This window comes from Eutrigla gurnardus, assembly GCF_963514095.1.
Source record: "Eutrigla gurnardus genome assembly, chromosome: 22".
NCBI classification, from domain to species: domain Eukaryota; kingdom Metazoa; phylum Chordata; class Actinopteri; order Perciformes; family Triglidae; genus Eutrigla; species Eutrigla gurnardus.
Window position 1 is genome coordinate 9,969,765 of NC_139933.1, and position 19,837 is coordinate 9,989,601.

The 19,837-nt window shown below is 43.7% G+C and overlaps 1 protein-coding gene across 1 annotated transcript in view; it reads right to left on the reverse strand.

Annotated features, from left to right (window-relative positions):
• LOC311008493 (uncharacterized protein) overlaps positions 1–19,837 on the reverse strand; it is a gene marked incomplete at its 3' end in the record, with an annotated part of 55,445 nt that overhangs the window by 3,704 nt on the left and 31,904 nt on the right. The window contains exons 29-61 of the mRNA XM_084002182.1: positions 19,485–19,647; positions 19,112–19,380; positions 18,873–19,018; positions 18,471–18,789; positions 16,265–16,427; positions 15,892–16,160; positions 15,653–15,798; positions 15,251–15,569; positions 14,369–14,531; positions 13,996–14,264; positions 13,757–13,902; positions 13,355–13,673; positions 12,821–12,983; positions 12,448–12,716; positions 12,209–12,354; positions 11,807–12,125; positions 11,268–11,430; positions 10,895–11,163; positions 10,656–10,801; positions 10,254–10,572; positions 8,048–8,210; positions 7,675–7,943; positions 7,438–7,583; positions 7,036–7,354; positions 4,830–4,992; positions 4,457–4,725; positions 4,218–4,363; positions 3,816–4,134; positions 1,610–1,772; positions 1,237–1,505; positions 1,000–1,145; positions 598–916; positions 61–223 (exon numbers count right to left, since the gene is read on the reverse strand). Of these exons, the coding sequence (XP_083858308.1) occupies positions 61–223; positions 598–916; positions 1,000–1,145; positions 1,237–1,505; positions 1,610–1,772; positions 3,816–4,134; positions 4,218–4,363; positions 4,457–4,725; positions 4,830–4,992; positions 7,036–7,354; positions 7,438–7,583; positions 7,675–7,943; positions 8,048–8,210; positions 10,254–10,572; positions 10,656–10,801; positions 10,895–11,163; positions 11,268–11,430; positions 11,807–12,125; positions 12,209–12,354; positions 12,448–12,716; positions 12,821–12,983; positions 13,355–13,673; positions 13,757–13,902; positions 13,996–14,264; positions 14,369–14,531; positions 15,251–15,569; positions 15,653–15,798; positions 15,892–16,160; positions 16,265–16,427; positions 18,471–18,789; positions 18,873–19,018; positions 19,112–19,380; positions 19,485–19,647 (7,339 nt within the window). The remainder of the gene's footprint in view (positions 1–60; positions 224–597; positions 917–999; positions 1,146–1,236; positions 1,506–1,609; positions 1,773–3,815; positions 4,135–4,217; positions 4,364–4,456; positions 4,726–4,829; positions 4,993–7,035; positions 7,355–7,437; positions 7,584–7,674; positions 7,944–8,047; positions 8,211–10,253; positions 10,573–10,655; positions 10,802–10,894; positions 11,164–11,267; positions 11,431–11,806; positions 12,126–12,208; positions 12,355–12,447; positions 12,717–12,820; positions 12,984–13,354; positions 13,674–13,756; positions 13,903–13,995; positions 14,265–14,368; positions 14,532–15,250; positions 15,570–15,652; positions 15,799–15,891; positions 16,161–16,264; positions 16,428–18,470; positions 18,790–18,872; positions 19,019–19,111; positions 19,381–19,484; positions 19,648–19,837) is intronic.

The following is a 19,837-nucleotide window of genomic DNA, read 5'->3' on the forward strand; positions in this document are numbered from 1 at the left end:
GGACTGAAAGTCAAACCAAAGACTGAACATTTTCACCTCTATTATGTGACAGTTACCCACCTGGAGAAACAGTGAGCAGCAGACATCACCCACTCTCTGTTGATGAGGGAACCACCACAAACATGGCTGCCAAATCTCTGCAGACTGACCTGCCAGGGCCAACTTCCTGCTGGAGCGTCTTCACCTCCAACTATCTTGGTGTTCAGGGGAGTGATGCCACACACTTGGAACAGCAACAGGACATGAAAGGTCAATCTTAAATAAGCAAGAAGCTATTCATTAATGGTCACGGGAAACAGCATTTTTTTTATACAGATTCATTATTACTTTTACATGAAACAATATAGCTTAATACAAGGATAATCAGTAATTAGTCCCAATCATGATGGTTTACAAATTCCTGACATGGGTGACTCCTAATGGGAGCATCAGAACAGACACTGTGGACAAAAGAACGCCACAACATTTTCACTTGAAACGGTCCAAAAGCAACACACGGACTGTACCAAATGTTTCCTGACTGTAATTTTTTTTTAACAAAACCAAGAGACTAAATAACATGAATATTCAGAGTACTGTAGTTATCAGGATACTCACATTCAGCACTAGATGCTGAGGATCCTGGATCTGTGGTTGGGTCTGGTCCTGCAGTAGCAACAGGAGTGGTAGCAGTAATAACAGGAGGGGGCAGACCAGGACAGGTGAAGCTGCTGTCAGCATCCAGCCCACTGGAGGTGAACTGGACAAAGCCTGGCTGATCAGAGCTGATGTGGGAGTTGATCCAGGATTGGTACCTGGACACTCTGGAGTAGACTCCCGGCAGATTGGGCCGAGCACAGCCAAAACCAAAACTGACAATTCCAGACTGGACCCAGACGGAGTCCTGCTGGTTCACCATTGGACCTCCTGAGTCACCCTGAGGAGATGGAGAGGAGACGTCTGAGCATTTCAGGAAAAACACATTCATCAACAAGTCACAGATTACATGAAGCAGTCTACCTGACACGAGTCTTTGCCTCCTGCCAGAACACCAGCACAGACCATGTTGTCTGTGATTGTACCGACTCCATTGAGACAGTTACACTGTCTGTTTCCCAGAACTGGCACCTCCACTTCTTGAAGGGTTTCAGGGAACGGTAAAAACACTGAGGACCAACCAGAAGAGAGAACATTCACACATCCATGTATCATTATGGGACACTAACAAAACCATGTGTCATCACCAAGCAGACTCACCTCCCTCCTGGACGGCCCCCCAGCCAGTGACCCAGCTACCAGTACCGTTGTTGAACACACTGTCTCCAGCTGCCAGACACACAGGTCTGATGTAGTCTGTGAATTTGACCGGTGAGGAGAGTCTGAGCAGAGCGATGTCGTTGTCGCTGCTTAAACTGTCGTAGTTTGGATGCAAAATGATTGTGTCGACAGTTCTGGACACTTCGTTTGGGTTGTTGCCCTGCAGGTTCTGACGACCGAGAGAAACCTGCCATCTAGACGTACTGGTACTGAAGGAAAAATGACAAAAATGGATTGGTTTTAGGATTAACATGGACTCAAAGTCAAACCAAAGACTGAACATTTTCTCCTCTATTATATGACAGTTACCCACCTGGAGAAGCAGTGAGCAGCAGACATCACCCACTCTCTGTTGATGAGGGAACCACCACAAACATGGCTGCCAAATCTCTGCAGACTGACCTGCCAGGGCCAACTTCCTGCTGGAGCGTCTTCACCTCCAACTATCTTGATGTTCAGGGGAGTGATGCCACACACTGGAAACAGCAACAGGACATGAAAGGTCAATCTTAAATAAGCAAGAATTTATTATTTAATTGACTCTGGAAACAGCATTGTTATTGTAGATTTTTTTCTTATTGCGTATAAAAAAACAATATTGCTAAAAACAAGGATAATCAGTAATTAGTCCCTATCATGATGGTTTACAAATTCCTGACATGGGTGACTCCTAATGGGAGCATCAGAACAGACACTGTTGACAAAAGAACACCACCACATGTTCACATCAAACGGTCTGAAAGCAACACACGGACTGTACCAAATGTTTCCTGTAATTTTTCACCAAAACTAAGAGACAAAATGACATGAATATTCAGAGTAGGGAGACTGGGGATGGTTGCAACAAAGGGATAGTTGTAACACTCTCAGTTTGACCAATCAGAAACGAGCTGTGGTAATGTCATCAATACAGTCCATGCCCACTGACAAATTGACCTCACTGGTGAAGCCTCATGTCTCTGAGTTGAAAACTGTCTGTTCTGGAGCCAAAAAACTATTTTTCAGGTAAGAAAGTAAAAATTTCCATCACAACTATTTTTTGCATAGTGTCCATTGTGTTGTTGATACAGTTGTTTCACTTACATAAGCTCAAGTAGTAGTTTCTCTAGTTTAATTTGATGTGTTGCATTAGTGCTAGCTTTGAAGCTAAATGCTAAAAATGGTTAGCTTTTGAATGGCTGCCTCGCATGGGGATGGTTGTATCTGTTCTTAAAAAGTGTTACAACCTTCCCCATATGTTGACATTTTGTACTGGTCTCCTGTTTACAGCATGCCTAGGCAGTGGAAGCGTAAAACAGACAGGGGTGTCCCTGCAGAAGTTCTCCAGAAGGCAGCAGCTGAAGTCATCCAGGGAACATCTGTGAGACGAGTCACCAAGGCCCACAAAATCTGCCATGTTACCTTATACAGATATTGTAAAGCTGCAGAGAAGCTAAGAAAAGAGGGTAACAGTGAGATACCCCATGTAGGCTACCGTAGCAGCCAGAAGGTCTTCAGTGAGGAACAGGAGGAACTTGTGGCTGAGTACTTAAAGGAAGCAGCTGACCTGTACTATGGCTTAAACCCTCGAGAGGTAACAAGATGTTTAAGTGCTTACACTTTGCAATATGATTCACAAAAGAGCAATAGTAATAAATAATAACAAATAAATAGTTGATAACACTGAAGATCCCAACTCCTCAGACAATGAAAATGTCTGCATTGTGTGCTTGGAGCACTTTGATAACTCACGGCCAAGGGAAGTGTGGATCAGATGTCAGCATTGTAGATTTTGGGCCCATGAAGCCTGCACCCCAGGCAAGGACAACTACATTTGCCACAACTGCCTATCTAATTAAACATATGTGCCTTAGGCAGTTTGCTATCTTCTGCACTTTAAAAACACACTGTTCAAAATAGGCAGTTCAACTATTCAAACGCCTTTTAGTACTTAGTAAGTATTTAGTGCAGCTTTGCACCACACTGTTCAAAAGTGGTTTGTTCCACAGAAATTCAAGTGTTCAAATACTTTTTCACATTAACGTGTTTCAGGCTACAAAACACACAAACAACAGACACCAGTTTATACTTTATTATTCTTTATTTTATTTATTTTATGTTATATATATGTATTTATTTAATTGTATTTATTTTAATTGTATTTAACTTAATTATCATTATTTTTGTATTCTGCCAAGTTTATGGTTCCTTCTTTATTATTCATTAAAGTTCTTGCATAAGTGTAGATCTTTTTTTAAGTATAATAATTTAATTATTACATCCATCCTCAAGTAGTGTTACAATTCACCCCGGTATTGGGGTAGGTTGTAACAACATACCTCTTTGTGTTTGACATTAATATACATAATCTGTGATGGTGTAGTAGAAGTCCAAGTGTATGTCATTCACAGCAGACAAATATGGCTACCACATGTCAAATTTGAGATCTCTAGCACCAACAACCACTGAGTTACACTTGCTCAAACAAAAGGTGTTACTATCATCCCCGGTCTCCCTACTGTAGTTATCAGGATACTCACATTCGGCACTAGATGCTGAGGATCCTGGATCTGTGGTTGGGTCTGGTCCTGCAGTAGCAACAGTAGTGGTAGCAGTAATAACAGGAGGGGGCAGACCAGGACAGGTGAAGCTGCTGTCAGCATCCAGCCCACTGGAGGTGAACTGGACAAAGCCTGGCTGATCAGAGCTGATGTGGGAGTTGATCCAGGATTGGTACCTGGACACTCTGGAGTAGACTCCCGGCAGATTGGGCCGAGCACAGCCAAAACCAAAACTGACAATTCCAGACTGGACCCAGACGGAGTCCTGCTGGTTCACCATCGGACCTCCTGAGTCACCCTGAGGAGATGGAGAGTAGACGTCTGAGCATTTCAGGAAAAACACATTCATCAACAAGTCACAGATTACATGAAGCAGTCTACCTGACACGAGTCTTTGCCTCCTGCCAGAACACCAGCACAGATCATGTTGTCTGTGATTGTACCGACTCCATTGAGACAGTTACACTGTCTGTTTCCCAGAACTGGCACCTCCACTTCTTGAAGGGTTTCAGGGAACGGTAAAAACACTGAGGACCAACCAGAAGAGAGAACATTCACACATCCACGTATCATTATGGGACACTACAACAAAACCATGTGTCATCACCAAGCAGACTCACCTCCCTCCTCGACGGCCCCCCAGCCAGTGACCCAGCTATCAGTACCGTTGTTGAACACACTGTCACCAGCTGCCAGACACACAGGTCTGATGTAGTCTGTGAATTTGACTGGTGAGGAGAGTCTGAGCAGAGCGATGTCGTTGTCGCTGCTTAAACTGTCGTAGTTTGGATGCAAAATGATTGTGTCGACAGTTCTGGACACTTCATTTGGGTTGTTGCCCTGCAGGTTCTGACGACCGAGAGAAACCTGCCATCTAGACGTACTGGTACTGAAGTACAAATGACAAAAATGGATTGGTTTTAGGATTAACATGGACTCAAAGTCAAACCAAAGACTGAACATTTTCTCCTCTATTATATGACAGTTACCCACCTGGAGAAGCAGTGAGCAGCAGACATCACCCACTCTCTGTTGATGAGGGAACCACCACAAACATGGCTGCCAAATCTCTGCAGACTGACCTGCCAGGGCCAACTTCCTGCTGGAGCGTCTTCACCTCCAACTATCTTGATGTTCAGGGGAGTGATGCCACACACTGGAAACAGCAACAGGACATGAAAGGTCAATCTTAAATAAGCAAGAATTTATTATTTAATTGACTCTGGAAACAGCATTGTTATTGTAGATTTTTCTCTTATTGCGTATAAAAAAACAATATTGCTAAAAACAAGGATAATCAGTAATTAGTCCCTATCATGATGGTTTACAAATTCCTGACATGGGTGACTCCTAATGGGAGCATCAGAACAGACACTGTTGACAAAAGAACACCACCACATGTTCACATCAAACGGTCTGAAAGCAACACACGGACTGTACCAAATGTTTCCTGTAATTTTTCACCAAAACTAAGAGACAAAATGACATGAATATTCAGAGTAGGGAGACTGGGGATGGTTGCAACAAAGGGATAGTTGTAACACTCTCAGTTTGACCAATCAGAAACGAGCTGTGGTAATGTCATCAATACAGTCCATGCCCACTGACAAATTGACCTCACTGGTGAAGCCTCATGTCTCTGAGTTGAAAACTGTCTGTTCTGGAGCCAAAAAACTATTTTTCAGGTAAGAAAGTAAAAATTTCCATCACAACTATTTTTTGCATAGTGTCCATTGTGTTGTTGATACAGTTGTTTAATTTACATAAGCTCAAGTAGTAGTTTCTCTAGTTGAATTTGATGTGTTGCATTAGTGCTAGCTTTGAAGCTAAATGCTAAAAATGGTTAGCTTTTGAATGGCTGCCTCGCATGGGGATGGTTGTATCTGTTCTTAAAAAGTGTTACAACCTTCCCCATATGTTGACATTTTGTACTGGTCTCCTGTTTACAGCATGCCTAGGCAGTGGAAGCGTAAAACAGACAGGGGTCTCCCTGCAGAAGTTCTCCAGAAGGCAGCAGCTGAAGTCATCCAGGGAACATCTGTGAGACGAGTCACCAAGGCCCACAAAATCTGCCATGTTACCTTATACAGATATTGTAAAGCTGCAGAGAAGCTAAGAAAAGAGGGTAACAGTGAGATACCCCATGTAGGCTACCGTAGCAGCCAGAAGGTCTTCAGTGAGGAACAGGAGGAACTTGTGGCTGAGTACTTAAAGGAAGCAGCTGACCTGTACTATGGCTTAAACCCTCGAGAGGTAACAAGATGTTTAAGTGCTTACACTTTGCAATATGATTCACAAAAGAGCAATAGTAATAAATAATAACAAATAAATAGTTGATAACACTGAAGATCCCAACTCCTCAGACAATGAAAATGTCTGCATTGTGTGCTTGGAGCACTTTGATAACTCACGGCCAAGGGAAGTGTGGATCAGATGTCAGCACTGTAGATTTTGGGCCCATGAAGCCTGCACCCCAGGCAAGGACAACTACATTTGCCACAACTGCCTATCTAATTAAACATATGTGCCTTAGGCAGTTTGCTATCTTCTGCACTTTAAAAACACACTGTTCAAAATAGGCAGTTCAACTATTCAAACGCCTTTTAGTACTTAGTAAGTATTTAGTGCAGCTTTGCACCACACTGTTCAAAAGTGGTTTGTTCCACAGAAATTCAAGTGTTCAAATACTTTTTCACATTAACGTGTTTCAGGCTACAAAACACACAAACAACAGACACCAGTTTATACTTTATTATTCTTTATTTTATTTATTTTATGTTATATATATGCATTTATTTAATTGTATTTATTTTAATTGTATTTAACTTAATTATCATTATTTTTGTATTCTGCCAAGTTTATGGTTCCTTCTTTATTATTCATTAAAGTTCTTGCATAAGTGTAGATCTTTTTTTAAGTATAATAATTTAATTATTACATCCATCCTCAAGTAGTGTTACAATTCACCCCGGTATTGGGGTAGGTTGTAACAACATACCTCTTTGTGTTTGACATTAATATACATAATCTGTGATGGTGTAGTAGAAGTCCAAGTGTATGTCATTCACAGCAGACAAATATGGCTACCACATGTCAAATTTGAGATCTCTAGCACCAACAACCACTGAGTTACACTTGCTCAAACAAAAGGTGTTACTATCATCCCCGGTCTCCCTACTGTAGTTATCAGGATACTCACATTCGGCACTAGATGCTGAGGATCCTGGATCTGTGGTTGGGTCTGGTCCTGCAGTAGCAACAGTAGTGGTAGCAGTAATAACAGGAGGGGGCAGACCAGGACAGGTGAAGCTGCTGTCAGCATCCAGCCCACTGGAGGTGAACTGGACAAAGCCTGGCTGATCAGAGCTGATGTGGGAGTTGATCCAGGATTGGTACCTGGACACTCTGGAGTAGACTCCCGGCAGATTGGGCCGAGCACAGCCAAAACCAAAACTGACAATTCCAGACTGGACCCAGACGGAGTCCTGCTGGTTCACCATCGGACCTCCTGAGTCACCCTGAGGAGATGGAGAGTAGACGTCTGAGCATTTCAGGAAAAACACATTCATCAACAAGTCACAGATTACATGAAGCAGTCTACCTGACACGAGTCTTTGCCTCCTGCCAGAACACCAGCACAGATCATGTTGTCTGTGATTGTACCGACTCCATTGAGACAGTTACACTGTCTGTTTCCCAGAACTGGCACCTCCACTTCTTGAAGGGTTTCAGGGAACGGTAAAAACACTGAGGACCAACCAGAAGAGAGAACATTCACACATCCACGTATCATTATGGGACACTAACAAAACCATGTGTCATCACCAAGCAGACTCACCTCCCTCCTGGACGGCCCCCCAGCCAGTGACCCAGCTACCAGTACCGTTGTTGAACACACTGTCTCCAGCTGCCAGACACACAGGTCTGATGTAGTCTGTGAATTTGACCGGTGAGGAGAGTCTGAGCAGAGCGATGTCGTTGTCGCTGCTTAAACTGTCGTAGTTTGGATGCAAAATGATTGTGTCGACAGTTCTGGACACTTCGTTTGGGTTGTTGCCCTGCAGGTTCTGACGACCGAGAGAAACCTGCCATCTAGACGTACTGGTACTGAAGGAAAAATGACAAAAATGGATTGGTTTTAGGATTAACATGGACTCAAAGTCAAACCAAAGACTGAACATTTTCTCCTCTATTATATGACAGTTACCCACCTGGAGAAGCAGTGAGCAGCAGACATCACCCACTCTCTGTTGATGAGGGAACCACCACAAACATGGCTGCCAAATCTCTGCAGACTGACCTGCCAGGGCCAACTTCCTGCTGGAGCGTCTTCACCTCCAACTATCTTGATGTTCAGGGGAGTGATGCCACACACTGGAAACAGCAACAGGACATGAAAGGTCAATCTTAAATAAGCAAGAATTTATTATTTAATTGACTCTGGAAACAGCATTGTTATTGTAGATTTTTTTCTTATTGCGTATAAAAAAACAATATTGCTAAAAACAAGGATAATCAGTAATTAGTCCCTATCATGATGGTTTACAAATTCCTGACATGGGTGACTCCTAATGGGAGCATCAGAACAGACACTGTTGACAAAAGAACACCACCACATGTTCACATCAAACGGTCTGAAAGCAACACACGGACTGTACCAAATGTTTCCTGTAATTTTTCACCAAAACTAAGAGACAAAATGACATGAATATTCAGAGTAGGGAGACTGGGGATGGTTGCAACAAAGGGATAGTTGTAACACTCTCAGTTTGACCAATCAGAAACGAGCTGTGGTAATGTCATCAATACAGTCCATGCCCACTGACAAATTGACCTCACTGGTGAAGCCTCATGTCTCTGAGTTGAAAACTGTCTGTTCTGGAGCCAAAAAACTATTTTTCAGGTAAGAAAGTAAAAATTTCCATCACAACTATTTTTTGCATAGTGTCCATTGTGTTGTTGATACAGTTGTTTCACTTACATAAGCTCAAGTAGTAGTTTCTCTAGTTTAATTTGATGTGTTGCATTAGTGCTAGCTTTGAAGCTAAATGCTAAAAATGGTTAGCTTTTGAATGGCTGCCTCGCATGGGGATGGTTGTATCTGTTCTTAAAAAGTGTTACAACCTTCCCCATATGTTGACATTTTGTACTGGTCTCCTGTTTACAGCATGCCTAGGCAGTGGAAGCGTAAAACAGACAGGGGTCTCCCTGCAGAAGTTCTCCAGAAGGCAGCAGCTGAAGTCATCCAGGGAACATCTGTGAGACGAGTCACCAAGGCCCACAAAATCTGCCATGTTACCTTATACAGATATTGTAAAGCTGCAGAGAAGCTAAGAAAAGAGGGTAACAGTGAGATACCCCATGTAGGCTACCGTAGCAGCCAGAAGGTCTTCAGTGAGGAACAGGAGGAACTTGTGGCTGAGTACTTAAAGGAAGCAGCTGACCTGTACTATGGCTTAAACCCTCGAGAGGTAACAAGATGTTTAAGTGCTTACACTTTGCAATATGATTCACAAAAGAGCAATAGTAATAAATAATAACAAATAAATAGTTGATAACACTGAAGATCCCAACTCCTCAGACAATGAAAATGTCTGCATTGTGTGCTTGGAGCACTTTGATAACTCACGGCCAAGGGAAGTGTGGATCAGATGTCAGCATTGTAGATTTTGGGCCCATGAAGCCTGCACCCCAGGCAAGGACAACTACATTTGCCACAACTGCCTATCTAATTAAACATATGTGCCTTAGGCAGTTTGCTATCTTCTGCACTTTAAAAACACACTGTTCAAAATAGGCAGTTCAACTATTCAAACGCCTTTTAGTACTTAGTAAGTATTTAGTGCAGCTTTGCACCACACTGTTCAAAAGTGGTTTGTTCCACAGAAATTCAAGTGTTCAAATACTTTTTCACATTAACGTGTTTCAGGCTACAAAACACACAAACAACAGACACCAGTTTATACTTTATTATTCTTTATTTTATTTATTTTATGTTATATATATGCATTTATTTAATTGTATTTATTTTAATTGTATTTAACTTAATTATCATTATTTTTGTATTCTGCCAAGTTTATGGTTCCTTCTTTATTATTCATTAAAGTTCTTGCATAAGTGTAGATCTTTTTTTAAGTATAATAATTTAATTATTACATCCATCCTCAAGTAGTGTTACAATTCACCCCGGTATTGGGGTAGGTTGTAACAACATACCTCTTTGTGTTTGACATTAATATACATAATCTGTGATGGTGTAGTAGAAGTCCAAGTGTATGTCATTCACAGCAGACAAATATGGCTACCACATGTCAAATTTGAGATCTCTAGCACCAACAACCACTGAGTTACACTTGCTCAAACAAAAGGTGTTACTATCATCCCCGGTCTCCCTACTGTAGTTATCAGGATACTCACATTCGGCACTACATGCTGAGGATCCTGGATCTGTGGTTGGGTCTGGTCCTGCAGTAGCAACAGTAGTGGTAGCAGTAATAACAGGAGGGGGCAGACCAGGACAGGTGAAGCTGCTGTCAGCATCCAGCCCACTGGAGGTGAACTGGACAAAGCCTGGCTGATCAGAGCTGATGTGGGAGTTGATCCAGGATTGGTACCTGGACACTCTGGAGTAGACTCCCGGCAGATTGGGCCGAGCACAGCCAAAACCAAAACTGACAATTCCAGACTGGACCCAGACGGAGTCCTGCTGGTTCACCATTGGACCTCCTGAGTCACCCTGAGGAGATGGAGAGGAGACGTCTGAGCATTTCAGGAAAAACACATTCATCAACAAGTCACAGATTACATGAAGCAGTCTACCTGACACGAGTCTTTGCCTCCTGCCAGAACACCAGCACAGATCATGTTGTCTGTGATTGTACCGACTCCATTGAGACAGTTACACTGTCTGTTTCCCAGAACTGGCACCTCCACTTCTTGAAGGGTTTCAGGGAACGGTAAAAACACTGAGGACCAACCAGAAGAGAGAACATTCACACATCCACGTATCATTATGGGACACTACAACAAAACCATGTGTCATCACCAAGCAGACTCACCTCCCTCCTCGACGGCCCCCCAGCCAGTGACCCAGCTATCAGTACCGTTGTTGAACACACTGTCACCAGCTGCCAGACACACAGGTCTGATGTAGTCTGTGAATTTGACCGGTGAGGAGAGTCTGAGCAGAGCGATGTCGTTGTCGCTGCTTAAACTGTCGTAGTTTAGATGCAAAATGATTGTGTCGACAGTTCTGGACACTTGGTTTGGGTTGTTGCCCTGCAGGTTCTGACGACCGAGAGAAACCTGCCATCTAGACGTACTGGTACTGAAGTACAAATGACAAAAATGGATTGGTTTAAGGATTAACATGGACTGAAAGTCAAACCAAAGACTGAACATTTTCTCCTCTATTATGTGACAGTTACCCACCTGGAGAAGCAGTGAGCAGCAGACATCACCCACTCTCTGTTGATGAGGGAACCACCACAAACATGGCTGCCAAATCTCTGCAGACTGACCTGCCAGGGCCAACTTCCTGCTGGAGCGTCTTCACCTCCAACTATCTTGGTGTTCAGGGGAGTGATGCCACACACTGGAAACAGCAACAGGACATGAAAGGTCAATCTTAAATAAGGAAGAATTTATTATTTAATTGACTCTGGAAACAGCATTTTTTTTTATACAGATTCATTATTACTTTTACATGAAACAATATAGCTTAATACAAGGATAATCAGTAATTAGTCCCAATCATGATGGTTTACAAATTCCTGACATGGGTGACTCCTAATGGGAGCATCAGAATAGACACTGTGGACAAAAGAACGCCACAAGATTTTCACTTGAAACGGTCCAAAAGCAACACACGGACTGTACCAAATGTTTCCTGACTGTAATTTTTTTTTTAACAAAACCAAGAGACAAAATAACATGAATATTCAGAGTACTGTAGTTATCAGGATACTCACATTCAGCACTAGATGCTGAGGATCCTGGATCTGTGGTTGGGTCTGGTTCTGCAGTAGCAACAGTAGTGGTAGCAGTAATAACAGGAGGGGGCAGACCAGGACAGGTGAAGCTGCTGTCAGCATCCAGCCCACTGGAGGTGAACTGGACAAAGCCTGGCTGATCAGAGCTGATGTGGGAGTTGATCCAGGATTGGTACCTGGACACTCTGGAGTAGACTCCCGGCAGATTGGGCCGAGCACAGCCAAAACCAAAACTGACAATTCCAGACTGGACCCAGACGGAGCCCTGCTGGTTCACCATTGGACCTCCTGAGTCACCCTGAGGAGATGGAGAGGAGACGTCTGAGCATTTCAGGAAAAACACATTTATCAACAAGTCACAGATTACATGAAGCAGTCTACCTGACACGAGTCTTTGCCTCCTGCCAGAACACCAGCACAGATCATGTTGTCTGTGATTGTACCGACTCCATTGAGACAGTTACACTGTCTGTTTCCCAGAACTGGCACCTCCACTTCTTGAAGGGTTTCAGGGAACGGTAAAAACACTGAGGACCAACCAGAAGAGAGAACATTCACACATCCACGTATCATTATGGGACACTCAAACAAAACCATGTGTCATCACCAAGCAGACTCACCTCCCTCCTCGACGGCCCCCCAGCCAGTGACCCAGCTATCAGTACCGTTGTTGAACACACTGTCTCCAGCTGCCAGACACACAGGTCTGATGTAGTCTGTGAATTTGACCGGTGAGGAGAGTCTGAGCAGAGCGATGTCGTTGTCGCTGCTTAAACTGTCGTAGTTTGGATGCAAAATGATTGTGTCGACAGTTCTGGACACTTTGTTTGGGTTGTTGCCCTGCAGGTTCTGACGACCGAGAGAAACCTGCCATCTAGACGTACTGGTACTGAAGGAAAAACGACAAAAATGGATTGGTTTTAGGATTAACATGGAATGAAAGCCAAACCAAAGTCTGAACATTTTCACCTCTATTATGTGACAGTTACCCACCTGGAGAAGCAGTGAGCAGCAGACATCACCCACTCTCTGTTGATGAGGGAACCACCACAAACATGGCTGCCAAATCTCTGCAGACTGACCTGCCAGGGCCAACTTCCTGCTGGAGCGTCTTCACCTCCAACTATCTTGGTGTTCAGGGGAGTGATGCCACACACTGGAAACAGCAACAGGACATGAAAGGTCAATCTTAAATAAGCAAGATGCTATTAATTTATTGATCCCAGAAACAGCAGTTTTATTAAAGATTCATAATTACGTATACAGAAAACAACATAGCTTAATGCAAGGATAATTAGCAATTAGTCCCAATCATGATGGTTTACAAATTCCTGACATGGGCGACTCCTAATGGGAGCATCAGAACAGACACTGTGGACAAAAGAACACCACCACATGCTCACTTGAAACGGGCCGAAAGCAACACACGGACTGTACCAAATGTTTCCTAACTGCCATTTTTTTTAACAAAAACAAAAGAGAAAATGACATGAATAATCAGAGTACTGTAGTTATCAGGATACTCACATTCAGCACTAGATGCTGAGGATCCTGGATCTGTGGTTGGGTCTGGTTCTGCAGTAGCAACAGTAGTGGTAGCAGTAATAACAGGAGGGGGCAGACCAGGACAGGTGAAGCTGCTGTCAGCATCCAGCCCACTGGAGGTGAACTGGACAAAGCCTGGCTGATCAGAGCTGATGTGGGAGTTGATCCAGGATTGGTACCTGGACACTCTGGAGTAGACTCCCGGCAGATTGGGCCGAGCACAGCCAAAACCAAAACTGACAATTCCAGACTGGACCCAGACGGAGCCCTGCTGGTTCACCATCGGACCTCCTGAGTCACCCTGAGGAGATGGAGAGGAGACGTCTGAGCATTTCAGGAAAAACACATTTATCAACAAGTCACAGATTACATGAAGCAGTCTACCTGACACGAGTCTTTGCCTCCTGCCAGAACACCAGCACAGATCATGTTGTCTGTGATTGTACCGACTCCATTGAGACAGTTACACTGTCTGTTTCCCAGAACTGGCACCTCCACTTCTTGAAGGGTTTCAGGGAACGGTAAAAACACTGAGGACCAACCAGAAGAGAGAACATTCACACATCCATGTATCATTATGGGACACTAAAACAAAACCATGTGTCATCACCAAGCAGACTCACCTCCCTCCTCGACGGCCCCCCAGCCAGTGACCCAGCTATCAGTACCGTTGTTGAACACACTGTCTCCAGCTGCCAGACACACAGGTCTGATGTAGTCTGTGAATTTGACCGGTGAGGAGAGTCTGAGCAGAGCGATGTCGTTGTCGCTGCTTAAACTGTCGTAGTTTGGATGCAAAATGATTGTGTCGACAGTTCTGGACACTTGGTTTGGGTTGTTGCCCTGCAGGTTCTGACGACCGAGAGAAACCTGCCATCTAGACGTACTGGTACTGAAGGAAAAATTACAAAAATGGATTGGTTTTAGGATTAACATGGACTGAAAGTCAAAGCAAAGACTGAACATTTTCTCCTCTATTATGTGACAGTTACCCACCTGGAGAAGCAGTGAGCAGCAGACATCACCCACTCTCTGTTGATGAGGGAACCACCACAAACATGGCTGCCAAATCTCTGCAGACTGACCTGCCAGGGCCAACTTCCTGCTGGAGCGTCTTCACCTCCAACTATCTTGGTGTTCAGGGGAGTGATGCCACACACTGGAAACAGCAACAGGACATGAAAGGTCAATCTTAAATAATGAAGAGTGTGTAATTTAATTGACCCTGGAAACAGCATTTTTATTAAAGATTCATGATAACGTACAGAAAACAATAGAGCTTAAAGGTTGTATCAGCGATTCTGGGCCGAAACATAAATGATCACATTCATCTGTTTTTACCTCACGATCCGCTAGCTGCCCGCACCATAAGCAGGCCGTCAAAAAAACGCGTCTCTCTAGGCAGCCTAGGCTCCGAGATCGCACACAAAAACAAATGGTACTACCAACACCTCAAAAGCAAAATAAACAGTGTTCCAACCAATTACAGACAAGGGGTGGGTGGCACGTTCATGAAAATGCACGTCCATGATCATTTTCAAAACACGGGAGGGAGGGGCTAGCTGGCTATGTTTATTTTGGATCTCGCAACCGAAGTGAGGGCAACCAGAATCGCTGATACAACCTTTAATGCAAGGATAATCAGTAATAAGTCCCTATCATGATGGTTTACAAATTCCTGACATGGGTGACTCCTAATGGGAGCATCAGAACAAACACTGTGGACAAAAGAACACCACCACATGTTCACATGAAACGGTCCGAAAGCAACACACGGACTGAACCAAATGTTCCCTGACTGTAATTTTTTTTTTTAACAAAACCAAGAGACAAAATGACATGAATATTCACACTACCGTTGCTCATCAGGATACTTACATTCAGCACTAGATGCTGAGGATCCTGGATCTGTGGTTGGGTCTGGTCCTGCAGTAGCAACAGTAGTGGTAGCAGTAATAACAGGAGGGGGCAGACCAGGACAGGTGAAGCTGCTGTCAGCATCCAGCCCACTGGAGGTGAACTGGACAAAGCCTGGCTGATCAGAGCGGATGTGGGAGTTGATCCAGGATTGGTACCTGGACACTCTGGAGTAGACTCCCGGCAGATTGGGCCGAGCACAGCCAAAACCAAAACTGACAATTCCAGACTGGACCCAGACGGAGTCCTGCTGGTTCACCATTGGACCTCCTGAGTCACCCTGAGGAGATGGAGAGGAGACGTCTGAGTATTTCAGGAAAAACACATTCATCAACAAGTCACAGATAACATGAAGCAGTCTACCTGACACGAGTCTTTGCCTCCTGCCAGAACACCAGCACAGATCATGTTGTCTGTGATTGTACCGACTCCATTGAGACAGTTACACTGTCTGTTTCCCAGAACTGGCACCTCCACTTCTTGAAGGGTTTCAGGGAACGGTAAAAACACTGAGGACCAACCAGAAGAGAGAACATTCACACATCCACGTATCATTATGGGACACTACAACAAAACCATGTGTCATCACCAAGCAGACTCACCTCCCTCCTGGACGGCCCCCCAGCCAGTGACCCAGCTATCAGTACCGTTGTTGAACACACTGTCTCCAGCTGCCAGACACACAGGTCTGATGTAGTCTGTGAATTTGACCGGTGAGGAGAGTCTGAGCAGAGCGATGTCGTTGTCGCTGCTTAAACTGTCGTAGTTTGGATGCAAAATGATTGTGTCGACAGTTCTGGACACTTCGTTTGGGTTGTTGCCCTGCAGGTTCTGACGACCGAGAGAAACCTGCCATCTAGATGTACTGGTACTGAAGTACAAGTGACAAGAATGGATTGGTTTTAGGATTAACATGGACTGAAAGTCAAACCAAAGACTGAACATTTTCTCCTCTATTATGTGACAGTTACCCACCTGGAGAAGCAGTGAGCAGCAGACATCACCCACTCTCTGTTGATGAGGGAACCACCACAAACATGGCTGCCAAATCTCTGCAGACTGACCTGCCAGGGCCAACTTCCTGCTGGAGCGTCTTCACCTCCAACTATCTTGATGTTCAGGGGAGTGATGCCACACACTGGAAACAGCAACAGGACATGAAAGGTCAATCTTAAATAAGCAAGAATTTATTATTTAATTGACTCTGGAAACAGCATTGTTATTGTAGATTTTTTTCTTATTGCGTATAAAAAAACAATATTGCTAAAAACAAGGATAATCAGTAATTAGTCCCTATCATGATGGTTTACAAATTCCTGACATGGGTGACTCCTAATGGGAGCATCAGAACAGACACTGTTGACAAAAGAACACCACCACATGTTCACATCAAACGGTCTGAAAGCAACACACGGACTGTACCAAATGTTTCCTGTCATTTTTCACCAAAACTAAGAGACAAAATGACATGAATATTCAGAGTAGGGAGACTGGGGATGGTTGCAACAAAGGGATAGTTGTAACACTCTCAGTTTGACCAATCAGAAACGAGCTGTGGTAATGTCATCAATACAGTCCATGCCCACTGACAAATTGACCTCACTGGTGAAGCCTCATGTCTCTGAGTTGAAAACTGTCTGTTCTGGAGCCAAAAAACTATTTTTCAGGTAAGAAAGTAAAAATTTCCATCACAACTATTTTTTGCATAGTGTCCATTGTGTTGTTGATACAGTTGTTTCATTTACATAAGCTCAAGTAGTAGTTTCTCTAGTTTAATTTGATGTGTTGCATTAGTGCTAGCTTTGAAGCTAAATGCTAAAAATGGTTAGCTTTTGAATGGCTGCCTCGCATGGGGATGGTTGTATCTGTTCTTAAAAAGTGTTACAACCTTCCCCATATGTTGACATTTTGTACTGGTCTCCTGTTTACAGCATGCCTAGGCAGTGGAAGCGTAAAACAGACAGGGGTGTCCCTGCAGAAGTTCTCCAGAAGGCAGCAGCTGAAGTCATCCAGGGAACATCTGTGAGACGAGTCACCAAGGCCCACAAAATCTGCCATGTTACCTTATACAGATATTGTAAAGCTGCAGAGAAGCTAAGAAAAGAGGGTAACAGTGAGATACCCCATGTAGGCTACCGTAGCAGCCAGAAGGTCTTCAGTGAGGAACAGGAGGAACTTGTGGCTGAGTACTTAAAGGAAGCAGCTGACCTGTACTATGGCTTAAACCCTCGAGAGGTAACAAGATGTTTAAGTGCTTACACTTTGCAATATGATTCACAAAAGAGCAATAGTAATAAATAATAACAAATAAATAGTTGATAACACTGAAGATCCCAACTCCTCAGACAATGAAAATGTCTGCATTGTGTGCTTGGAGCACTTTGATAACTCACGGCCAAGGGAAGTGTGGATCAGATGTCAGCATTGTAGATTTTGGGCCCATGAAGCCTGCACCCCAGGCAAGGACAACTACATTTGCCACAACTGCCTATCTAATTAAACATATGTGCCTTAGGCAGTTTGCTATCTTCTGCACTTTAAAAACACACTGTTCAAAATAGGCAGTTCAACTATTCAAACGCCTTTTAGTACTTAGTAAGTATTTAGTGCAGCTTTGCACCACACTGTTCAAAAGTGGTTTGTTCCACAGAAATTCAAGTGTTCAAATACTTTTTCACATTAACGTGTTTCAGGCTACAAAACACACAAACAACAGACACCAGTTTATACTTTATTATTCTTTATTTTATTTATTTTATGTTATATATATGTATTTATTTAATTGTATTTATTTTAATTGTATTTAACTTAATTATCATTATTTTTGTATTCTGCCAAGTTTATGGTTCCTTCTTTATTATTCATTAAAGTTCTTGCATAAGTGTAGATCTTTTTTTAAGTATAATAATTTAATTATTACATCCATCCTCAAGTAGTGTTACAATTCACCCCGGTATTGGGGTAGGTTGTAACAACATACCTCTTTGTGTTTGACATTAATTTACATAATCTGTGATGGTGTAGTAGAAGTCCAAGTGTATGTCATTCACAGCAGACAAATATGGCTACCACATGTCAAATTTGAGATCTCTAGCACCAACAACCACTGAGTTACACTTGCTCAAACAAAAGGTGTTACTATCATCCCCGGTCTCCCTACTGTAGTTATCAGGATACTCACATTCGGCACTAGATGCTGAGGATCCTGGATCTGTGGTTGGGTCTGGTCCTGCAGTAGCAACAGTAGTGGTAGCAGTAATAACAGGAGGGGGCAGACCAGGACAGGTGAAGCTGCTGTCAGCATCCAGCCCACTGGAGGTGAACTGGACAAAGCCTGGCTGATCAGAGCGGATGTGGGAGTTGATCCAGGATTGGTACCTGGACACTCTGGAGTAGACTCCCGGCAGATTGGGCCGAGCACAGCCAAAACCAAAACTGACAATTCCAGACTGGACCCAGACGGAGTCCTGCTGGTTCACCATTGGACCTCCTGAGTCACCCTGAGGAGATGGAGAGGAGACGTCTGAGCATTTCAGGAAAAACACATTTATCAACAAGTCACAGATTACATGAAGCAGTCTACCTGACACGAGTCTTTGCCTCCTGCCAGAACACCAGCACAGATCATGTTGTCTGTGATTGTACCGGCTCCATTGAGACAGTTACACTGTCTGTTTCCCAGAACTGGCACCTCCACTTCTTGAAGGGTTTCAGGGAACGGTAAAAACACTGAGGACCAACCAGAAGAGAGAACATTCACACATCCATGTATCATTATGGGACACTAAAACAAAACCATGTGTCATCACCAAGCAGACTCACCTCCCTCCTGGACGGCGCCCCAGCCAGTGACCCAGCTATCAGTACCGTTGTTGAACACACTGTCTCCAGCTGCCAGACACACAGGTCTGATGTAGTCTGTGAATTTGACCGGTGAGGAGAGTCTGAGCAGAGCGATGTCGTTGTCGCTGCTTAAACTGTCGTAGTTTGGATGCAAAATGATTGTGTCGACAGTTCTGGACACTTGGTTTGGGTTGTTGCCCTGCAGGTTCTGACGACCGAGAGAAACCTGCCATCTAGACGTACTGGTACTGAAGTACAAATGACAAAAATGGATTGGTTTTAGGATTACCATGGACTGAAAGTCAAACCAAAGACTGAACATTTTCTCCTCTATTATGTGACAGTTACCCACCTGGAGAAACAGTGAGCAGCAGACATCACCCACTCTCTGTTGATGAGGGAACCACCACAAACATGGCTGCCAAATCTCTGCAGACTGACCTGCCAGGGCCAACTTCCTGCTGGAGCGTCTTCACCTCCAACTATCTTGGTGTTCAGGGGAGTGATGCCACACACTGGAAACAGCAACAGGACATGAAAGGTCAATCTTAAATAATGAAGAGTGTGTAATTTAATTGACCCTGGAAACAGCATTTTTATTAAAGATTCATGATTACGTATACAGAAAACAATAGAGCTTAAAGGTTGTATCAGCGATTCTGGGCCGAAACATAAATGATCACATTCATCTGTTTTTACCTCACG